The sequence below is a fragment of the Myxocyprinus asiaticus genome, chromosome 8 (assembly GCF_019703515.2).
Source record: "Myxocyprinus asiaticus isolate MX2 ecotype Aquarium Trade chromosome 8, UBuf_Myxa_2, whole genome shotgun sequence".
Taxonomy (NCBI): domain Eukaryota; kingdom Metazoa; phylum Chordata; class Actinopteri; order Cypriniformes; family Catostomidae; genus Myxocyprinus; species Myxocyprinus asiaticus.
The window spans coordinates 18,901,155-18,926,128 of NC_059351.1; the positions used below are offsets into that span (position 1 = coordinate 18,901,155).

The following is a 24,974-nucleotide window of genomic DNA, read 5'->3' on the forward strand; positions in this document are numbered from 1 at the left end:
ATATGAATCGAAAATTTTTGAGCATAACAGGCATTAAACCTTTGTGAATTAAACAGTTTTGAGTCGAGATGCACCAAAACCAATTTTTGAAGGTGGATACAAGTACTGATACGAGTAGTTTTGTGTTTGTAAACGTATGCCATTCTATATGCATTTGATATCTTGATATTGCCAATATTAGTATTTTCAGTCATTAAAAATTTCAATTCAGTACTGTTTTAATACGTACCTTTATTGTAGCTTACCTATAAAGTATTTCAGCTAACACGTACATGTTATTCATGCTTTATCATTGTTATTTTAGCCATATTGTTTTGTACATTCATGGAAAGGACAGAGCAGCTTTAGTATTGATTGATTGTTCTGGTTTTGTTGTGTTGAGCCTGACTGAGTTTGACGTCTGTTCGATTGCTTTATACTGTGTTGTTATTGGGCTGAAGTAAAGTGACAGACAGACAGTAACTCCCATCACTTTTTCCAGTTTTGTCTTTACACATAACAAATGATGCTTGGAGTTAAAGTGTTTATGGCAACAATGGCCTTCTGGCGTGAGCAGAACCCTTCTGAAAGTAGAGCCTACCAGGTTAGCATAGAATAGCGTAAAGCGGCGGTCTATGAGCGGTACACTGGCGAGGAGACAAGAGGCCGTTCTTTTTGAATGGATATCTATGGAGAAAAAGCTTCACGATGTTGAATGGACTGCTTTTTGTGAGGAAACAGTTCATCACTTAATGAATTGACTGCCTGTCTGCTAATCTTCAACATGATTTACACAAAAAAATCTGTTTGGTGTGAACTATGAGTTTACTATGATAAAATTGCGATTTATCAAGAGAATTTCCATGAGGGTCAGCCAGATGTGACGATTCAAAAAACACCAAGTTGCTCATTGACTTGCCAGTGACCTGTGCAGTGACTTTCGTGGCTCGCTGCGCTAAGTCCGTAGCACAGCAGAGCTCTTTGAACGTCTCTGGATCGTAGCTTTGCTCGTCCATTTGTTTGAGGAGCTTAGCTTGGAAAACTTGGAGCACCGTCATTGCGCGGAGTGCTGAACCAGTTTGGCCCACCGCTGAGTATGTTCTTCCAGCAAGTGCGGACGTTAGTCCACATGGCTTAGAAAGATGAAAGGGCCGTGAGTTTCACAACCTGCTACTTGCTGGGCAGAGATGTGCCACTACTGCCTCATTCAGGGGGGTAGTTGGGCATAACTTTTGTCTTCCCCGTGGTCCACTTTATTGGGAAGAGTGGAATCGCTGTGCAAACAAGCTGAATAGGGCGCGCACCAGGAGCGGGGTAGATCTGCAGAACATGGTCGCTTGACAGCGTCCAGACTGCACAAACCATTCATCAAGGCGAGATTTTTCAGGTATCTCTGGAGATTACTCGAGACCGAGCTCTTCGACCGCCCTTGAAAGGACGTGAAGCATATTAATTCATATGAAACAACCTCTATCGCGTTCTTTGCATGAAGATTGTGTATTTCGGCTCCTAACAACGTTGCGTTTTCGGACGGAACTGTGGAAGACAGAACACCGTTGAAATGGGGCAGCTGATGTGCAAATTAGATCGTATAACCATGTTCGATCATTTTTAGCAACCAGTGTGTACGCTCCTCGCCCTCAATGTGGGAAGCCCAGGCTGGTTTGAGTATTTCTGTAACTGCTGATCTCCTGGGATTTTCACACACAGCAGTCTCTAGAATTTACTCCGATTGGTGCCAAAAACAGAAAATATCCAGTGAGCGGCAGTTCTGTGGACGGAAATGCCTTGTTGATGAGAGAGGTCAACAGAGAACGACCAGACTGGTTTGAACTGACAAAGTCTACGGTAACTCAGATAACTGCTCTGTACAATTGTGGTGAGAAGAATAGCATCTCAGAATGCGGGTTGGAGCTGTTTTGGCAGCACGAGGGGGACCTACACAATATTAGGCAGGTGGTTTTAATGTTGTGGCTGATCAGTGTATATATACACATACATATACACAATAACACAATAGCTTATAGGGATACAAGTCTCCTGCTGAAGCACTGCGGTTATTCAGGAAGATGAAGCGGCCCGTTCACCAACAAAGCATCAAGGCGGTGTAAATGTTCGGCGGAACACTGCAGGGGAGCGAAGAGTCTTCTTGTTGCCGTGAAGATCCCGCCTGCTGACTCATGCCGTGAAGATCCCGCCCGCTGACACGCATATGTTGACAGCGAAATAGTAGAGAGCTTCTAGAGGAGAGATGAATCGCTGTCATGAAAAGAAAATTCTGAGGAATGGTGTTTGCACGCCTGCTTTTATAGCGGACAGCTTTGCGCCTAAAAGGGCGGGGCTCAAACACCATAGCCAATATTAGAATACTGGCATTATTGTAGAGAGGTTTCAGCTAGGTCGTGTAGAAGGACTCCCCCATATGCATTGGCAGAACAATGTCAAGTGTACTGAGTCGTAAGAGAACTGATGTTCTAGATCTAAATAGTTTAAACACATTAAAATGTTTCTTATGTTTTCAAACTGCTCTTAGAAGCACTATGCACACATGTGCAACCACGTTATTATATTACTACTCATACTCGGAAATATGAAATGATGACACAGATTACCAAGTACGAGTATTTACACCCCCCCCCCCCAAGTATCGGCCCGATACAAGTACTACTACCGAGTTGAATCGGTGCATCTCTAGTTTTTAGCATAATATGTGCATTAGAATGTAAAAATTAAATAGTTGGGCATCATTGGCACGTTTGAGTGTTCGAAATGAACATTTTGTGCATTTAAGGCACGTTCCAACACAAATAGAACATTTTTGGCATCATAGGTGGGTTTGAAACTACGAATCAAACATTTTTGAGCATCACAGGTAAGTTTGAACATACAGATCAAATATTTGTGAGAATTATAGTCACATTCAAATGTATGAATCGAACATTTTTGAGGATAAAAGGTGTGTTCCAATGTAGGCTAAAAATCAAACATTTGAACATTACAGGCGATTTCGAACGTTCAAAAATATTTTTTTTTTGGAATTATCAAAACTTTGAAACTATGATTAGAACTTTTTTTTTAGCATAATAGGCACATTCAAATCGAAATTTTTTGAACATTATAAGCGCATTTGAACACAAATTAAACATTTTACAGCATAATAGATGCATTCTAACACACAAATAGAGCAGTTTTAAGCATCATAGGCACATTTGAACAAAACATTTTGGCCATTTAAAGCGCGTCCGAACGTTTGAATAGAATTTGTTTTTAGCATAATCGGCACGTTCAAACATAAGAATCAGTTTCAAGCATCACAGGTGCATTCGAACGTTCGAATGTACAATTTTTAAGCATCATAGGCAAGTTTAAACGTATAAATCGAACATTTAGGACATCGTAGGCAAATTTTTTCATTTTCATAATGCACCTACGGTATGATGCCCAAATAATGCTGTCTAGGTAGAGAATAGAATACGAATCAAAACTTTTTTGAGCATCACAGGCAAGTTTGAATTTGCAGATCAAACATGTTTGAGAATCATAGGTATGTTAGAACATATGAATCGGACAATTTGAGCGTAACAGACATTTGAACTTTACCAATTAAACAGTTTTTAGTATAATATGCGCATTTGAACCCACAAATTAAATAGTTTGGGCATCATAGGTGTCTTTGTATGAAACAAACATTTTGTGCATTTTAAGTGTGTTTGAACACACAAATCGAACACTTTTGGCATCACAGGATGGTTAGAAACTACAATTTTAACAATTTTGAAGTGCGTTCATATGTACAAATAGACATTTTTGGGAATCATAGGCGTTCGAACGTATAAATCAGGCATTTTTGAGCATCACAGGCATTTGAACATACGAATTAAACGGTTCTGAGCATAATATGTGCGTTCGAACACACGAATGAAACAGTTTGGGCATCACAGGTGCGTGTGACCGTTCAAAACTAACATTTTGTGCATTTTATGCGTGTTCGAACACACAAATTGAACATTTTTGCATCATAGCGTTTGAAACTACGAATCAAAAAAATTTTGAGCATCGCAGGCAAGTTTGAACATACAGATAAAATATTTTTGAGAATCATAGGCATGTTCGAATGTACAAATCGAAAATTTTTGAGGATAACAGGTGCGTTTGAATGTACAAATCGAACATTTGAACATCACGGGTGCTTTCGAATGTTCAAATAAAAAAACAAAAATTTAATTATCGGAGCGTTCGAAACTACGATTAGAACATTAGATTTATTTTTATTTTTTTAGCATCAAAGGCACCTTCAAATGTCCAAATCAATCATTTTTGATCATTAGGCATGTTTGAACATACAAATCAAACATTTTAGAGCATAACAGATGCATTCTAATAGAGCAGTTTTGAGCATCATAGGCACATTCAAACAAAACATTTTGGCCATTTAAAGCATGTCCGAACGTTTGAATATAATTTTTTTGTTTAGCATCGCTGCGTATGAATGTAAGAATCGAACAGTTTCAAACATCAAAGCGCATTCGGACATTTAAATGGAACATTTCTGAGCATCATCGGCACCTTTGAATATACAAATCGAAAAAAATTAACATTATAGGGCCGTTTGAACATACAAATCAAACATTTGCATTCAGATGCATTCTAACACACAAATAGAGCAGTTTTGAGCATCATAGGTGCATTCAAACAAAACATTTTGGCCATTTAAAGCACATCTGAATGTTTGAATAGAATTTTTTTTAGCATAATCGCTGTGTTCGAAAGTAAGAATCAAACAGTTTCAAGCCTCAAAGTGCGATCGAATGTTCGAATGTAACATTTTTGAGCATCATAGCCACCTTTGAATGTACAAATCAAAAAATTTTGAGCATCCTAGGCACATTTGAACATTTTCAAAACGCACCTATGATGCCCAAACAATTGTGTTGTTGTTGTGATGCTGATGATGTCATAATACAGTGCCTGAATGACCTGCATTGACCCCAGACATCAGAATGAATGCCTCGCTCGCTCATGTGCACAATACTCAGTATTCTGCATTAGTTAGTTTCGTTGCCTGCTGGGATTGATGCACTATTGAGCAGAAAAGGGTTTCCCAGTAGTGGATTCCCTCCACAACAGCATGTTCTGTTTGCTCTCTCTCATGCCCAACATAACAATGTGACAGTACATTCTTTATGTTTGGGGTGCCAAAATTACATTACATTAATAATGGTTTCTCTTAAAAATTATTTCAATTTCTTCCTCTGACTTAATCAAAACAAAGCAGACATAATTTAAGGTTTAATCCATCTTTTGTATCACCTCCATTAGGTGACTCGCTCTCTATGTATAAAACTTTTTAGTGAGGAAAAATTACTGGGTGCACAATTTAAAGAAGTGCTGAGAGAGAGGGAGAGAGAGAGTGAGAGTGAGAGAGAGAGAGTTGGTTGAGTAAAAAGAGGAGGGCTGGTGTGTAGAGTGAACGCAAATGGGCTGGACTCTCTCTCTCTAAGTGCTTTTAAGAGGAAACTTTGTGTTTTTGTTCTTCCAAGTTCACTTTAGTTACTCCTCATCTCGTCTCGCACCTCTCATCCTGTTTTATTTGCCTTTATTTATTTCCTGGCGCGTCTTCATACTTGGGTGTTTGGAACACGTGAGATGCGCACTGTTCTTCATCCCAGTCCTCCTACAACTTGATTTTGGATAATAATGTCTCCAAAAGTTTTCCAGAGAGTGGCGCGTGACTGAAATACATCGGACTAAATTACATTTCTGCAGCGAATGGCATGATGTTGCGGAATGCTTTGTTGTTTTGGCTTACATTATGTGCAATATACTACGCGTCAGGCTACTCTGGCGCTTCCGTTGCGTTCAACGCGTTCTTTCCACCTGCGAACGGGTCTCACCGCACACCTGCCAACTTGACCGCCGGTCTCGTGCGGGATGTGGACCGGATATATTACGGCGGAGGAAAAGCCGGTTATCTTGTTTACATGGACGAGATGCGGTTTCAGTTGGATTTGGAGAGGGATGAGTCGATATTGTCTCGTCACGTCAGTTCGAAAGTGCTCGCGCGACTGAACGCGAGAGATGACGCGCCGCCGCTGCACCGGGATTGCGTTTACCGCGGCACTGTGAATTCGAACGCGGAATCTCTGGCGGTTTTTAATCTGTGTGGCGGCGGACTTGAGGGATTTTTCGCCGTCGATCACGCGCGCTACACCATCACACCGCTCATCCGAGCGAGAGAACACGAGAATGACGCGCACATCGTCGAGGACGCTGACGCGACGCGCGCGCTCCACTATTACACCAGCGAGAGGTTCAGTTTCGAAGCGATGCCCGCGCGTCACAGCTGCGGCACGCGTGACCGCAAAAGGCGCAAACGCAAGCGGAATGCTAGAGGGAAATGGAAAAGCCTCCGTCAGGATTTTACTGAGTTGGATGAGAGTGCGCGCGGGAGGTGGTGGTGGGCAAAATTTACGAAACCGGTCGCTACGCGACGCAAGAGGTCCGTGTCTCGCGCCCGGCACGTGGAGTTGCTGCTAGTTGCGGACGATTCTATGACGAAGAAATACGGAAAGGACCTGCATCACTACCTGTTGACGCTCGCGTCCATCGCGTCCAAACTTTACGGCCACGCCAGCATCGAAAACCCCATCCGTTTGTCGGTGGTGAAAGTCGCTGTTCTGACAGAAAAAGAGAAGGGGATTGACGTGTCCAAAAACGCCGCTGCGACGCTCAGGAGTTTCTGTAAGTGGCAAAATCAGCAGAATCCGTTAGATGACGACCACCAGCATCACCATGACGTCGCCATCCTCTTCACCAGGCAGGTAAAAACAGAAACCTAAACACTGCACACCAGACGACCACATATATGCGTTTCATGCAACAGTCTTTGTGAACTTTGCACTAAATATACCTTAAAAATTTTCTAACATTATTCTGTGGTAATGCCATATTTTTGTGTAGAAATACCATGGTAGTGATGTAAAAATAATGGCAAGTGATTAATCACTCAGTAGGCTGGCATATAATCAAGTATAATGGTATTGCCATAGTTTTTGGACATGTACCAGACTGGTCACACAGTGAAATCAGAAACAGTAGGTTGACTTTTCTTTACCTAAAATAGGTCTGTGCTTTCCGAAATTTGAAACACTGCCCCCAGTGGCCAAATTGGTAAGTGTTGTTGGGCATATGGACACATGCTTGAGCTCCATTTTCCAACTAGGTATCCACCTTTTTCCTGAACGCGGAAGCGTTCCACGATTCAACTGTTATCAGTTTCCGGTCTCCAGTGTTTTCACTCGCATCAGCGTATATTCTTAGCCGGTAATGTAATGTTTCAAGGTATTCAGTTTGTAAAAATTGTAAAAAAACATGCCGATACTTCATAGAGTCGAGATGACATTTTTTTTTTTACAGACAATGCCTCACCTGAGTGTGTGACATGAAGCTATGGTCAGAGGTTAGTTTTAGAGTTGTTATGACAGCTAACAACTGCACAGGTTGGGCCTGAAATTTATTTTTACCCCAAGTAACACATAAATGGTTGTTTTTCTCCTCTGGATCGCTCGTTTTTGCAGTTTTTATTTTTTTATTTTATTTTATCCCCTTTTCTCCCAATTTCCCACTACTTAGGTCCTTGTGGTGGCGGGGTTACTCGCCTCAATCCGGGTGGTGGAGAAAAAGTCTCAGTTGCCTCCGCTTCTGAGACCGTCAATCTGCACATCTTATCATGTGGCTCATTGTGCATGACACTGCGGAGACTCCCAGCATGTGGAGGCCCCATGTGACTCTACCCTCCCTAGCAACCGGGCCAATTTGTTTGCTTAGGAGACCTGGCTGGAGTCACTCAGCATGCCCTGGATTCCAGCTCGTGACTCCAGGGGTGGTAGTCGACGTCAATACTCGCTGAGCTACCCAGGCCCCCGTTTTTGCAGTTTTTACTTGGCATCTCGAGACCAGAAATAGAAAACAGGCACTTAGAATCATCATGGCACCGCCCAGTGGTTGGTCAGGAAAACTGTGTATGTATAGCTGCAGGCCGGAGATCTCCAAATGGAAGCAGAATCTCCAAAATAGGGTGTGGTTTCTCCCTATCTTGTAATATTAGAGGTAAAAATTAAACCTTTGAATAGTGCTCGCCACTATTTATGCGAACACGATTATTTCCTGGTTTCAATGCAGTATCTGAATTCGAGTCTCCCACACTGCTGACTTGATGTGCTACTGGTCACACCAAAAGGGAAGGCAAACACACTGGAGCTGATGCAAACATGTCTGCCAGATGGCGGTTGTCAGTAAGTCTGCATAACGTGGCCGATCCTAGGGTACTGGATGTATTGGACACAACATGCCGACCTCCCGTGTGATCATGTTGCAGACTGAAGAAAGTACCATGGTATTACTGTCTGATCCCATCTCTGTATTATGGTTTCACCAAAGCTCAGTCCATGCACAGCGATGTGTATTCAGTTCAGTTGGATCCGATCAAGTGTCCGACTACTGTGGGAACTCCAGTCTCTCTCCCTTCCCTTTCAGCATTGGACTGTATAATTATTTCCTTTGCTACTGTTTTTCTAGGCAGGAGACTTTGGAGTGGCCCTCCCAGTCCACTGACCAGTGTGTGTCTTCATAAAGTGTGTGATCCGCCCCGAGCTATCTGTGCACATTCCTTACACAGGATGCTGTTTGAATGAGATGTTCAAATGGTGAAATTTAAGTGCTCAGCTCTCTCTCGCTCTCTTTGTGGAGCGCTGGTGGCTGTGAGGAAAATAAACACATCAACCATCTGAAAATCCTTCCATGGCTTGAGACCACAGTAATTTACCCCTTCCACAAAATACCACAGTAAAGCACAGAACGTCATGGCCCATGTGGTACATGTAAGTCATGCAAGGTCTTGTGTGTGTTGGGGGGGGGGGGTGATAATTCCAAACTAGGGTTGGGAATCGAGAGCTGGTTTCATTTTGAAAAGAAAAAAAAAAAAAATACTTGAGCCAAATGATTTTCATGATGCTCAGTTTTGTGGGCAGTCCGATGTCTGATGTGGACAGAACTATATGCTTTAGAGTGGCCGTAAACTTTGCAGTTATCCTGGCGATCAGTACACAGTCTTAGGCTAGCAACATACTGCAGGCAGATATGCAAATGCAGGTGTGAGCTTATTCAACACATCGCAAGCAAGCAGTCCCATTGTACATACTTTACATGCGTTCTTGTAAAACTCTGGCGATAACAAACCTTAGCCCTCAAGGGCGCGATAGAGACATGTCAACAGTTTAAAGGAATATTCCAGGTTCAGTACGCGTTAAGCTCAATCGACAGCATTTAGGGCCAATCCAAGCGTGTTAACGTGATTTTAGTGTGATAAAATCACTTCGGAACCTTTTCTGTGTAAAGATATATTCAATTTTACAACTTCGCTGCCATGAAGACGTAACATATTAAACCTTAAAACGACTGTAAAAACATTGATTTAAACAACTTTGCAACTCAAATAATGCACAAGTTTAATCAGATGAATTAATGTAAGTGCTTTTATATAATTATAAGCTGCACATTTCTGCCCTCCAAAAATTGGTCCTATTCACTTCCATTGTAAGTGCCTCACTGTAACATTGATTTTTGCTTTTTTTAAAGAAAAGGAGGGATGAGTCTAAATTATTTTTTGTTGTAATCAACATTATGCCACAAATGCTGTTGACTGAGCTTAGCTTGTATTGAACCCTGAAAATTCCTTTAACATGCTTGCTTAACAAGACTCTTTTCACACTGTTGCTCTGCCATGACAGTATTTGATCTGAAGAAGAAAACTGAATGTTGAAGTTATTTCCACTAATTTCCACTATAGTGCCACTTATGGCGTTGCTGAGAATGCGACGCATTCTTACATTGTGTTATGAATAGAGCACATCAGTCCCCACCCACTTTTTCAGCCATCTTGGTTCCAGAAGTATTTTCCTATTCATTTTTTCCTTAGGGATATAATAAAATCATTCATAACCAGCTCTGAGTTGAATCACAACATTGCAAACTTTGATTTGAAGCAAAAACGTATTTGAAAATCAGACAAAAATACAGAGGTACTGACTGTGTACTTGAATGTCTTTAATAAGGGAATGAACTATAATCCCATCAAGCATTGCGAATGATGTACAGTAATCAAATTAAAAATGCTGGAAAAATATAAAACTATTTATTTTGTTGATTGTAAATATAGAAACAATATATTTAAATTGTATTGTAAAATATTCATAAATATACAAATATATAATAGTTTGAGTGTGTAGGGAGTACAACTTTATTATGCCATTCACAGTGCGTCATGGGAGAGGGTGGTCGCTGCAGAGCTCTTATGGCACGCTTTGCAGCGATTCTCTGATTGGTGGATCTTTCTCGTTAGGATCAGGGATAGTGTAGTTCTTCACCAGGAATTCCGCTATTAAACACAATTTTTAAAAATGAAGTTGAAATAACATCAACTGATGGCTTCAAGAGAAGCATATACCATTGATTAAAAAAACCTTGGAGCTCAAGGTAGGCCTGTCTTTAAAGGTTTATAAGTTAATGTGAAAAATAATTTGGCCTATGGAGTAAATGAATGGGATTTTTACTTCTGTTGCGCTATACTGTAGTCACATTTTGGAATGCAGCAACACACAAGAAAGCTTCCATAGCTAAAAGCGTTTGCATTTCCATACTTGCGTAGAGCTTTTATTAATTTATTAATTAACAATCATATTTTTAGTATACGATTCATTGTTTCTTGGAATAGTCTGTGTAAAGGTTTTTCATGCTATATATGCTGCTTCACAGATGTGCCAGACATGACATCTTACTGTAAAAAAAAAATTCTAAATATGGGTTCAAGGAGATAATTAAGGAGATGGAGTAGATATAATAAATGTTAAATGGTGGCCTTTTTTTTTTTTTTTCAAGAACAGGCTTCTCCAGGCTGTCCATTCTTTCTCCCTAAAAATTGCTAAAAGAATTGTTCAAACAACCATTAAGGAACTGCAATCATTAAGTTTAATTGGAAACAGAATTGTTCAATTCCTTTCGATTCCAATCCCTATTCCATACATAACTATGAATTCCTAATGGAATTAATTCCTGGGTGCCACTCTTTGCACCTCTGTAAGTGATGCTGATGTCGTTTCCCCTTAGAAAGGGTTGCCACACTAAATTCCTCTGAGAGGTAGCTTCTCTTGGCTGTGCCACAGTGTCCTGGCCTGGCTGGCACAGACAGTTTGGTGCCAGCTGCCTCTTCCCACTGGCAGTATGGAGCCCTAAAACATCTGGTGGTGTAGTTTTTGTTTAAGAGTGTGTGTGAATGTGTGTGGTTGTAAAGTACACCATGTCAACATGCCGTGATGGGCAGCAGAAGCTCACAGACACCCACTGAGAGAGCTGCAACTGTGGCCAACCCAAAGCACAAAGGCTATGAAAGAACTTGAGCATTATTTCCTCTCTGCTGTTGCTCAGTTTTCCCAAAACTCCTTGTGCTTGTGACTGAGCCTGATTTTATGTGTTTCTTGAGATATTAAAAGAAAAGCAAGGGGGCCTGGGTAGCTCAGCGAGTAAAGACGCTGACTACCACCCCTGGAGACGCGAGTTGGAATCCCAGGGCGTGCTGAGTGACTCCAGCCAGGTCTCCAAAGCAACCAAATTGGCCCGGTTGCTAGGGAGGGTAGAGTCACATGGGGTCGCTATAATCTGGTTCGCTCTTGGTGGGGCACGTTGTGAGTTGTGTGTGGATGCTGCGGTGGATGCCACGAAGCCTCCACACGTGCTATGTCTCTGTGGTAAAGCACTCAACAAGCCATGTGATATGATGCGCGTGATGACAGTCTCAGACGCGGAGGCAACTGGGATTCATCCTCCGCCACCTGGATTGAGACGTGTCACTACGCCACCATGAGGACTTAGAGCGCATTGGGAATTGGGCATTCCAAATTGGGGAGAAAAAAAAGGAAGAAAAGCACAGCCAAAAATTATAATTTACTCAACCTCATTTGCTTTTATGTCCATTTAATACATGATTAAATTATTAAATGTTTCTACATTTTTAAAACACATTCATTTTGCATATAAATTTTTAACTAAAATGTTATTTTTGTCAACTAAAATTATAGGCCATTTTAGTTAGTAAAATTGGCTAAGATTAATGAATATGACATGATAAAATATTGGCAAAATATTGACTTTTTCATCAAAAGGCGAAAATTATTAATAAAACAAAAATCTGTGTAAAAAATAATACTGCCTAAAGCACAATAAAGCTGAAAGCTTTACAGTCAAATACTTTATAGATCTGTCAACACTGACGGGACATCTGGGGACACCAGTTTTCCCAAACAGCAGTCAGAGCAATGTGATCTCATGAGAATTTGTATGTATTCTTGCATAAAGTTTGGTTCTAGCAAATGTAAATATTTTTAGTCGTCAAGTAATTTTTATTTGTATAGCGCTTTTCACAACACATATCGTTTCAAAGCAGCTTTACAGGAAATCATGCGTTAACACTCACTGTGGGGGCCATTTCCCCTCTGGCTAAACAACATGACTATAATGCCAATATTAGTTATTTGTGTGCAGTGGAAGTCATGGTTTTAAATTTGTAAATGAAGTAAGCGTTAATGTCCGGTGTTTTAAAAATAAAAATATTTTTTATGAACTTTAAGATTAATGACTAATGTCTTTGAAGTCCATCCTGGATTATCTGCAGAAGTTTACATAGAAGCATTGTCCTTTGTTAGTTGGCTGATGAAGGCTTTTGTTGGCAATTAAATGATTGTCTATGTATTTAATTTCAAGAGTGTAGTCCATCAATAGGTGATGCAGGCAGAGATAAATGATGCATCCCAGTTCAACCTGCAGGTCATTTCGGTGATGTTCGGTGGGGTTCATCCTAAATCCAAGGTTCAGGCAGTGACATATGAAGCATCCGATGTCTTACAGTTGGAGTTGGCATCAGTTCATCCTCTGAAGTCAAAACTGTAGTGATGTCTGTCTAGCATCGGTTGTAGTTTGTCGTCATCTCTCAGCGACACATAGCAGTGGAGTCCGACGCAAGCAGGAAAGGAGCTGGATCTGGCAGGCTCTGGTAACCTCGGGATATTAATCCAGAGGTTGAGACATGGAAACAATTAGAATAATATTAGCGTAGATGCCATTCAATTTCATGCAGAGTTATAGTTCATGATGGATGTTTCTGGTTCCGGCAGACCTAACTAAAGCAGCCTAATTGTGAATTGAATGATAAATTAGGTGTATGCCTGGCTAAATAGATGAGTCTTTAGTCTAGACTTCAACTGAGTGAGTGTGTCTGCATCCCGAACAGTGTTAGGGAGACATAGTTTAGGAGCTAAGTATAAAAAGGATTTACCTCCTTTTTTGGATTTTGATATTCTTGGAATTATTAACAAGCTAGAATTTTGTGATCGAAACGAACTTGACAGAATCTAGCGTGTCAGAATGTCACTTAAGTACTGTGGAGCTAGACCATTCAAAGCTTTGTATGTAGTTAACAGAATTTTAAAATTAATACGAAATTTAAAAGGTAGCCAATGTAACGACGATAAAATTGGGTTAATATGAACATATTTCTTTTTTTCCCTCCCCAATTTGGAATGCCCAATTCCCAGTGTGCTCTAAGTCCTCGTGGTGACGTAGTGACTTGCCTCAGTCCAGGTGGTGGAGGATGAATCTCAGTTGCCTCCGCGTCTGAGACCGTCAATCCGCGCATCTTATCACGTGGCTTGTTGAGTGTGTTACCGCGGAGACCTAGCATGTCTGGAGGCTTCACGATATTCTCCACGGCATCCACGCACAATTCACCAAGCGCCCCACTGAGAGCGAGAACCACATTATAGCGACCACGAGGAGGTTAATCCAACGTGACTCTACCCACCCTAGCAACTGGGCCAATTGGTTGCTTAGGAGGCCTGACTGGAGTCACTCAGCACGCCCTGGATTCGAACTTGCGACACCAAATGTGGTAGTCAGCGTCTTTACTTGCTGAGCTACCCAGGCCCCAATATGATCATATTTCTTAGTTCTAGTCAGCACTCTATCAGCTGCATTTTGAACCAATTGAAGTTTATTTATTGAACTTGCTGGACATCCTCCCAGTAATGCATTACAATAATCTAGCCTTGAGGTCATGAACGCATTAATACATTTTTCAGCATCAGCAACAGAGAGCATGTGTCGTAACTTAGCAATATTTCTCAGGTGGAAGAATGTTGTTCTACAAACATTGGAATTTAGATTTTCCAAGGACAGATTGTATCAAATATAACACCTAATTTCTTTGCTGAAGAAGATGACATAACAGTACATCCATCGAGAGTCAAATTATATTTTAGCTGCTTATTTTTAGAGGTTTTTGGTCCATCCATTGGTACCTCTGTTTTGTCGGAATTGAGTAGAAGGACATTTCTTGCCATTCGATCTTTGATTTCATTGATACACTCTGCAAATTTGGAGAATTGTGAATTTTCATTGGGTTTAGAAGAAATATAAAGTTGGGTATCGTCGGCATAACAGTGGAAACTTATTCCATGATTCCTGATAATATGCAAATTCACACACCTCTTCACATTATCTCTAGTGATCTCCGACTGGCGAAGCCTTACATCATTGGTGCCGACATGAATAACAATTTTAGAAAATCTAAGTTTATTATTAGCCAGCACTTGTAAATTTGATCTGATGACAGACACCCAATCCCCCGAAATGCATTTAACAATAGTGGCTGGAGTCTCTATTTCCACCTTCCTTACAATAGAATCACCAATTATTAGGGCTCTTTCAACATGATTCTCAGTGTGTGCATCATTGAGTGGGGAGAATCGATTGGAAACCCTAATAGGAACAGGAGAGTGGTGTCACTTTGCTGAGCGAGTATGCCGCTGAGACGTCACCCAGTCGCCCTGCTGCGGGGTGTAGCTCGCTGTTCTACCCGCATCCGAAACAGTATCTACTGGCTTCTGTTTCTCACTGACCTCCAATAGTGTTCGGATGTGTGCCTCTAGCTAATTAAACTTCTCCATCAGCCTGAATAATTCCTTACATTTATCAAATGTGAATCCCTCACTGCTGACAGAAGAAGCTATAGTAAAGATGTGGCACGTAATGCAGGAAGCAATAACATGAGCGGAAACCATGACTTACCGCAATTGTTTGTTGTTGTTGTTGTGGTTGTTCTTGAGCGGTGAGGGTTTGAGTTCGATGTGGTTCCTAATGGGCAGATGTTTGAGATTAATGCAGTAATCCATGTAAAACACGAATGCACGCAGTCGAGACGCGGGATGTAGATAAGTGGAAAAAAGCGGAAAAAAGAACGAAAACAAATAGAGAGAAACGAGTGTGCGCGGTATTATACACACTGATGAAACAGTAGAAAAGCAGAAAAACCCGAAGCACGTGGTAAAATGGCAAAGGATAAAACAATGAACGTATAAGAATAAGAATAAGCAATGCTAAGCAGGCTAGCAAGCTACAAACACTCATGCAGCGTGCCGTCAGCAACAGGAACAGGAGGTGACGTCACCAGTTTTGCACAAACTCATTTGCATAGACACCAAAACGTACAATATGGGTGAATTAACAGCATCTAAACATCATCGTTTTATGTATTAACACCTATAGAAACGTACAAATATTTACATGTACTTTTTGAATTGATTAATATTGAATAATTCATAGAATAAATCAGTTAATTACATTTCATTTATAATTAGATTAGTTAAATGCCATCACATTTATTTAATGCAGTTGGCATTATAATATGACATTTTAATGGTTTCATTCAGTTCTATCAGGAAGACTCGCAGACTTGAGTGGAATTTAAGATGACATTTATTTGATGAATATAAAACAGAAATATAATGTCTCTCTTTGGCTTAAGCCCCGTCTGGTGGTCCGAAGATGTTGTATTCGGAACCGTCATATCCTGCCTGAGATAGGAGGCAGGGGCGAGGAGCCTACCCCCGTGCAGGACGGGACTCAACTCATGGTGGTGGGGTGGTGGAGGTTGCCGTGTTAGCACACTGAAATGCAATGTGATAGATTGTGAGCAGACTTATAAGGCATTGGCTTACATGTGATTGGCTAGGAGTTACCTAGCTAATGGTGCGATGATGTACAGCTGCTAGTCTTCCCGCTAGAACTACGCTGCGCTTATATTTTTGTGTGATTTCTCCTGCCCTATACAACATTTTAAAGGATTATATCACTTTAACCAAGACTAAACTTTAAAATGTTAAAATGAATAAAAACTCTGTAATCGTTTAATCATTTATTAAGCATTTATTTTGTTTTTGTTTGCCATGGGACACAAAAGGAGTTTTCAAAATATGCCAAAAAACTAAATGAATAATAAAAAACACTATAAAACAATAATAAAATGAATCCATAAATTTGTTAGCTATAATCCAAATATTCAGACTGCTTTCTTTGAAGAACAGACCCAAATTCATGCCTTTTATTCAATGATCTCTGTCTCCATCTGCCGCAGCACCGTCGAGCCCACTGTAACTGTCAACATGCCTTGGTTCCATTGTCAAAATTCATAAACTTTCAAAATTCTGCCTCAAGCGTTACGACCAGTGGTTTTGCGGCAGTGATGTTGAATGCTCATTGGCTCTCAGGTGTCTCCTGACTGTTTGCGACATACCGTATTCTGCAATGTATATGCTTAAATGAGATAAGACAGCGCCGTTATGGAGTGCATCAGGAGAAGAATTACAGTGATTTAATTATTTAAATTCTACTCTCCACCTCACACAATGCTATTGTATGCCATCAGGGAGCACATCGGATGCAGCGCATTGCCATTTGGACTACTTTTGTACTGAATTTTGCCATTTTTCTGAATAAATTATGATGATTTAATTTATCTGCCCGTTATGTGTTTTATATGCTTAATAAATAGTCATGGTTAGGTTTAGGAGTAGGTGTGGGATTAGCGGCTGTAAAATATATATAAATTAGTATATTGTAACAAAAATTATTGCTACTGTACATTAATCTGCTTGTTACATGTTTTTATGTTGTTGAAATGTGGTTATGTAAATAGGTTGGGGTAGGGTTAAGGGATCTAAAATATCTATAAAACAGTAAAAATATATTTATAATCGATTTGTGTATTCAAATATATGTGTAATGGATTTGTAAATATTTTATGTTTCTAAAGCTATATATACTTAAAATGTTTACGTTTTAGATGCTTTCAAACGTCTATATTGTATGTTTTAGTGTCTATCAAAATGTACAAACGTACATTTAAATGTTACAAATATTAACGTACAAATAGCTACGTACAGTATATTAATCAGGCTGGGCATAGAGGACATGCCATCTTCTGAATTGTTCTCTAGTACACGTGTTGTACATCACACAGTCAACACATGTGCAACCCCTCTTTGGTTCTTCATAGTGCCTGAAAGAGAGGGGTTTATAATCCCAAAACAAGCCACCATACTCCCTCTCAGCCTGTTTCAGGTCCAGAATGCGCTCAGGCATGTGGATGTATCCATGCAGCTCGATGCAAACCACTGTGAAACAAGGGCCACACGGAGCAGATAGTCACTTGGGTGAATGTTTGGTTATTAATGGTGACATCAGAGAGGCGACGGATGCATGACTGAGCTGAGACTGAAGAGACAATGCAGCATGTGTCCTGCAGAAATTCTGAATGTGGCGTGTGTCATCAGATAGTGAGAGTCCATACACAACCTAAGAACAAGCACCAATCTTCACCACAATGGTAACTCCCAAAACTCAAGCCTAACAAACATCCTTTTAAATGCCAATATAACACACTATTAAACATGAACAAATCTCTTCCTATTCTTAAAAAAAAATAACACTTAGTTTCAACATTTGTTCACCCCATACAGCCCCTGCAAAGCATGCTGGGAAATAGAAAACCCCTGCCCAGTTTCATCAATGCTACAAAAAGTATTCATGTAGTTGTAACACAAATTAATTAGGTAAACTTCAGTTTTACAAATTTAATTGTATAGAACGTAATGAAATTAAGACAAAATGTTGTAGAATTGTGTTGCTTTAGTTCATTTTAATTAAGTAAACTGAACAACCTGCAAAAATCCTTTTTTTTAGTGCAGTCTATATCGTTCTATATATCTGTCTGTCTATCTGTTGTTCTTTCATCATTCGCTCATTCATTCGTTTGCTTGTTATGTTTGTCTGTCATTTTATAACTTTCTATATATCTGTCTGTCTAGCTGTCTGTCTGTCTGTCTGTTGTTTATTCTTTCAGTCTGTCTGTCTGTCTGTCTATCTATCTGTCTCTATCTGTTTATCTTTCTCTCATTTGTCAGTCCATCATTTGTTCATTGCTCGTTCTATACACCTGTCTTTCTTTGCCTGTCTGTCTCTGTCTGTCTATCTATCTGTCGTTCTATATATCTGTCTGTGTATCTACTGTGTCTACTGTATCTATCGTTTGTCCATCTGTCCCTCATTCATTCTGTCTATCGGTCTGTCTGTCTATTGTTTGTTCATTCATTCTGTCTGTTGTTTGTTCATGTCTGTCTGTCTATCATTCTAGCGTTCTTTACTGTCTATCTGTCTATCTATAATCTGTCTGTCTATTTATTTTACTGTTTATTTATCATAATAATCATTCTGTCTGTCTGTCTGTCCGTCCGTCCGTCTGTCGGTCAGTCGGTCGATCTCTCGGTCTGTTGGTCGGTCTATCTGTAATCTGCCTGTCTCTATCTATTTGTCTGTTTATTTATCATAATCATTTGATCTGTCTATCTGTTTTATTACTTTTCTTTGCTGACATTAGTATCTTGGCAAATCTGAGCAGAGCCTGAAACGTTTTTGAGATCTGTTCTGAACTTTCAGAGGTCTTTTTCTCAGGAGAAACATCTGAGAAGCAGGAAACTTCAGCAAAAGTCTCCACTTGATCTCCTTTCAATCTCATTGCTTTGTAGGAGAAAGAAAGTAGATGTTACAGATATCTCACTTGTTTTGTAATATGAAAAAGATTGAGACTGATAGAGATGTTTTTCCTCATACAATCACCTCTCAATCGCCTTCTGTCTGTTTGTTGTAACTTGTAACACACTGGGGAATTTCACATATCCTGTATTTCACCTGCTATACATTGACAGTCCACTGAAATCCTCACAGATATTCTGGCCAGCCTGAATGCATCTATCCATACATACACCCTGCTGTCTGAAATCCTCATGATGTGTGCCAGCGTTGGGCAGCAACTGCCTGCGACTGGATCCGGCCCTTCTGTAATCACTCAGTAGGATAAAGAATTTGCTTTGTATCAAGAAGAACTGGAATTGTTCAGAATAAGTGTTAACATTTATAGCTGGGTGATATATTGGAAATATACAGTATTTGTGTACTATTTTGTTGCAGATATATATATAAAAAAAAAAAAAAACAAACAAAAAAAAAAAACAACATTTTGTGCCACTCAAACTATCCATTTTAGGGATGGGGAGGGGCAAACATTTTATTAAACAGCCACGCATACAGAAATTAAGACATTGTCATTCTTTTCAGAGCAAACATGCTCCTTTCTATGTTAATTAGGTTTGTAAGTTATTATAGATTGCACCTTATTCTCAGTGCTATTTGCCGGGTTCAGTTAACATTGTGTTGTTACCGCTCACAGAAAGCAGGTGCTAAACAGAATTTTATTTAAAATAGACATTTGTGTAAATTTTCTAGTGATGATGTTAGCTGTAATTGGCTATATCAAAAGATAATCAAATGATGGAAAAGAGCATTGTAACTGGGCAAACATCCTGATTCCACTTTCTGTGATTTTTAGAGCTGATTTGAATCTGGGCCATTGACAAAGTTGTTCGAGGTAATAAAATTTAGAAATATTGTAAAAATCTGTTTTAAAATGCATGTCCAGTTTGTAGAAATTTAATCTTTGTGTCCATGATGGTTTCATGTATTTTTGAATAACATGTTTATAGCATTTTCTAATAGAAATTTGATTTAATGACTCAGAAATTTAAAGTGGTGTAACCATCAACTAAAAAGGTATGACATTTTTTTTTTTTTTTTCAAAACAGTTTACAAACATATTTTTCAATGTAAACAATATTTATTTTACAAATAGTGTATCATGAATTTTTGAGTCACGAACATGGCCTTTTCCAAAAAAAAAAAAAAAAAAAAAGAATATCATAATATCTGATATTTTTAACTTCACACAGTCATGAGAGTATAATATGGGATGAAATTAGACTCAATTATTATCAAATGCATGCATACTTATCCTTCAATTTGATAAATGTTGCAAATGTATCTTACAATCCACAGACAAATGCCTTTCAACTTGTGTCTGTGAAATTCAGCGCTCTCCGCTTAAATCTCCACACTCTTAAAGGCACCTCCGCTTAAAAGGGCACCTTTAGATTTGTGAACGAAAGGGGCTTGCACCCCTGCAGCCCCCATTCTGTGCACGTCAGTGCACATTCATTGACATCTATTTGTGTCAATTCCCTTTGAATTGTGAGACTTCCTTTCTGCTGGTTTTGCCTTGCACGATCCTTTGTAACTTTATGCGAGCAAAGCAGATACCACTAAATGGCAGCCTCATTTTACAGATGTACCATCAGGCGGGGTCTCAAATCAAATCACAATAAAGTGATTTGATTTGATTTGATTTGATTTGATTTGGTCTGGTTTATTCACAAGCTCAATTAGCAAGCACTCCACACTCCAAGCAAACAGAGGCTGACATCAGCAGAAATGATAAAAGGTTTGTCTCAATTTCTCTCATATATAACCTTGGATATTGTCATATTTTAAAAGGCAAAAAAAGCCCATTTTAGAGTGCAAGTCCCGGTGACAATGCGTTTGAGTTACATGTCAGTAGCTTCTAGTTAATAGGATTTCAACACCTGACTGACTGCGTCATTGTTTCTGGCACCAGTCAGCATTAAAGTCTGTTTTAATCTTAACAAAGTTTATAGACTGACAGTGGGTTGTGCCAACAAGGAATCTGATAATTTAGTTGCACTAAACTTTAAAGCTTGTTTAAAAATAATCACAGTTACATTTGCGAGTACGATGGCTCATCTTGTTGGCAGTGCAATCCCCATTGTTTACATGCGGGGACATTGGACAAACGGATCTCTCGAACAGAAGAAGAGCATTAATTCGGCATTTAACGAGAGCACTTACAAGCGACAGGTGTTCGTTATTGCTTCCCTCCTCTCTCATACTCGCTTCAGTCGGCAGCCCACGCTCCTTATTTCTGACCACAAAACTAGCGCTGACGTAAGGGGAGGTGGTCGATCTGAGACCCGTGCGGTCCTTTTTTCTTAAATTATGCTGTCATATCCAAGGCTTGTGACACTGTACATTCTGCTGAGACATTTTCTTAACCTCTTAATGACGGGTGGGTCAAAAATGACACTTGCGTATTTATTTACATTTAATTTATGTTTAATGCATGTTTAAACTGTAAAATTGTAAACTAATATTGACATCCAATATATCATTTGAAAGATCTGGTTCTTAAGATTTTATATTTTATAGAGATTTTGATGATCATAAAGTTACAACAATAAGATTTTATTAAACATATCAAGAGTGAAAATCAAAACACGGAAAATGAAACCGGAAGTTCTGACTTCTATTGTTTTCCAGCCAAACACAGTTGAGCATAATCCTCCAAACTTCAGTATGCTTTTCATTGCAAGAGTCCAATAAATAAAATCCAATAGAGATTTTAGTCTAAAAATTTACAAATATGAAGAAATATTGATCAATCTGTCTTTATTCAGGTTTTACATATTCAACACGTTCTCATTCATGTCCATTCTCTGCTAAACCTTGCACTCTTGTGTAGTGTTTCAGTAGCAAAACATCCAAACATGATATTTGGGAGGGTCTTACGAAAAAAATGAGCCCTCCCTCAAAATGTTCTGTGCAGCTGTGATTGGGTGGTCATTCAGAATAGCCAAACAGGGCAGTCGACATGAGTGATGTAAAGATTTGCGTCATCCATGTTGTCTCTGGATAAAGCCGGCCAGTGAAAAGCTAGATAATTTTTGACTGATGGGTTGTGTAGCTAATGAAAAGATGAAAACAACAACATGAGGGTTGTGTATATACAGGTGCATCTCAATAAATTAGAATGTCGTGGAAAAGTTCATTTATTTCAATAATTCAACTCAAATTGTGAAACTCGTGTATTAAATAAATTCAGTGCACACAGACTGAAGTAGTTTAAGTCTTTGGCTCTTTTAATTGTGATGATTTTGGCTCACATTTTACAAAAACCCACCAATTCACTATCACAAAAAATTAGAATACATCATAAGACCAATAAAAAAACATTTTTAGTGAATTGTTGGCCTTCTGGAAAGTCTGTTCATTTACTGTATATGTACTCAATACTTGGTAGGGGCTCCTTTTGCTTTAATTACTGCCTCAATTCGGCGTGGCATGGAGGTGATCAGTTTGTGGCACTGCTGAGGTGGTATGGAAGCCCAGGTTTCTTTGACAGTGGCCTTCAGCTCATCTGCATTTTTTGGTCTCTTGTTTCTCATTTTCCTCTTGACAATACCCCATAGATTCTCTATGGGGTTCAGGTCTGGTGAGTTTGCTGGCCAGTCAAGCACACCAACACCATGGTCATTTAACCAACTTTTGGTGCTTTTGGCAGTGTGGGCAGGTGCCAAATCCTGCTGGAAAATGAAATCAGCATCTTTAAAAAGCTGGTCAGCAGAAGGAAGCATGAAGTGCTCCAAAATTTCTTGGTAAACGGGTGCAGTGACTTTGGTTTTCAAAAAACACAATGGACCAACACCAGCAGATGACATTGCACCCCAAATCATCACAGACTGTGGAAACTTAACACTGGACTTCAAGCAACTTGGGCTATGAGCTTCTCCACCCTTCCTCCAGACTCTAGGACCTTGGTTTCCAAATGAAATACAAAACTTGCTCTCATCTGAAAAGAGGACTTTGGAACACTGGGCAACAGTCCAGTTCTTCTTCTCCTTAGCCCAGGTAAGACGCCTCTGATGTTGTCTGTGGTTCAGGAGTGGCTTAACAAGAGGAATACGACAACTGTAGCCAAATTCCTTGACATGTCTGTATGTGGTGGCTCTTGATGCCTTGACCCCAGCCTCAGTCCATTCCTTGTGAAGTTCACCCAAATTCTTGAATCGATTTTGCTTGACAATCGTAAGGCTGCGGTTCTCTCGGTTGGTTGTGCATCTTTTTCTTCCACACTTTTTCCTTCCACTCAACTTTCTGTTAACATGCTTGGATACAGCACTCTGTGAACAGCCAGCTTCTTTGGCAATGAATGTTTGTGGCTTACCCTCCTTGTGAAGGGTGTCAATGATTGTCTTCTGGACAACTGTCAGATCAGCAGTCTTCCCCATGATTGTGTAGCCTAGTGAACCAAACTGAGAGACCATTTTGAAGGCTCAGGAACCCTTTGCAGGTGTTTTGAGTTGATTAGCTGATTGGCATGTCACCATATTCTAATTTTTTGAGATAGTGAATTGGTGGGTTTTTGTTAAATGTGAGCCAAAATCATCACAATTAAAAGAACCAAAGACTTAAACTACTTCAGTCTGTGTGCACTGAATTTATTTAATACACGAGTTTCACAATTTGAGTTGAATTACTGAAATAAATGAACTTTTCCACAACATTCTAATTTATTGAGATGCACCTGTATATATATATATATATATATATATCCCTGATGTCGATTTGCGAAGGTTCGGAGTGGAATCCCATGAACTGCGTTTGTTTGCGTTTGCGCTTTTACGCACAGTGTGCAGTTATAGCATGTTACTGCTGTACTTTCGACAAAGAACTCGGCATTTGGACCCGTGATCTGATCCACCCTCCTCGGTTTCAGTCACCATCACTGAGGGTATGGAGAACACACGCTCCTGACTGCATTTTTTCATCAAACCCCCTGTTCAACTGCATATCCAGGGGGATCGAACATGTCATTCAAGCCGAGATGAGCCACCTTCCCCTGGCTTTGCTCACCATGAGTTAGACCCTGGAGCACACATGCTCCCAATGCATTGACTTAGTCATTTTTCACTGCTTTTTCTTTGCCATTCACCCAGGGCCTTTAGCCTCTGCCTCAAGCCGAGAGGCACCACCTTCCTCGGCTTCAGTCACCATCACCGAGGGCCTGGAGGAACCGCTCCTCCCGACTGCATTTTTTCATCAAACCCCTTGTTCAACTGCACATCCAGGGGACACTGACATGTCATTCAAGCCGAGATGAGCCACCTTCCCTGGCTTCGCTCACCGTGAGTTAGACCCTGAAGCACACGTGCTCCCAATGCATTGACTTTACATGATACATTGAAACAATATTTACATATTTAAAGGGATAGTTAACCCAAATATTAAAACTGTCATCATTTACTCACATCCCAAATAAAGAGGTTATATAAAGAGACTAGAGGAGTCAGGGGTTTGGAACAACATGAGGGTGAGTAAATGATGACAGCTTTCATTCTATTTTCATCTTCACAAAAAGAAGTCCTGGCAAAAGAAGACAGTGTTAATTATTTATGTAAATGTTTGCTGCACTTTAATTTGAAGATATGGAAATCTAACTTAAAAAGTCTGACTTCACATCAAAGGACAATAAAGGATCATATTCATTTTAAAATGTATCCTGTACTGGAGCTGGAACAAGTGAGTTTGGGAGCAGGTGAGTCAAGTGTTGTTGCACAGGACAAATCTGAAAAGGTATAAGCAATGAGTTAATGATCATTGTCTGAATCTGAAATAGTATATCATGGAATTCATATCTATTGCCTTATTGGGGGAAAAACATATTTATTATTTACATAATAAGGAAACAAATTCTTACATCAGCAGATCTTGTATAAACCTTAATGTAAAGTATTTATGGTATGTGCTCATCTATAAACATGATTCATGTTTTATAAAGGCACTTGTAGCTGTGCTGCTGTTCTTCTGCA

The 24,974-nt window shown here is 39.7% G+C and overlaps 1 protein-coding gene across 1 annotated transcript in view; it reads left to right on the forward strand.

The window, feature by feature from the left end:
* Positions 1 to 24,974, forward strand: part of LOC127445576 (A disintegrin and metalloproteinase with thrombospondin motifs 5) — a 112,435-nt gene that overhangs the window by 57,493 nt on the left and 29,968 nt on the right. The window contains exon 7 of the mRNA XM_051705721.1: positions 5,815 to 6,800. Within this exon, the coding sequence (XP_051561681.1) occupies positions 5,815 to 6,800 (986 nt within the window). The remainder of the gene's footprint in view (positions 1 to 5,814; positions 6,801 to 24,974) is intronic.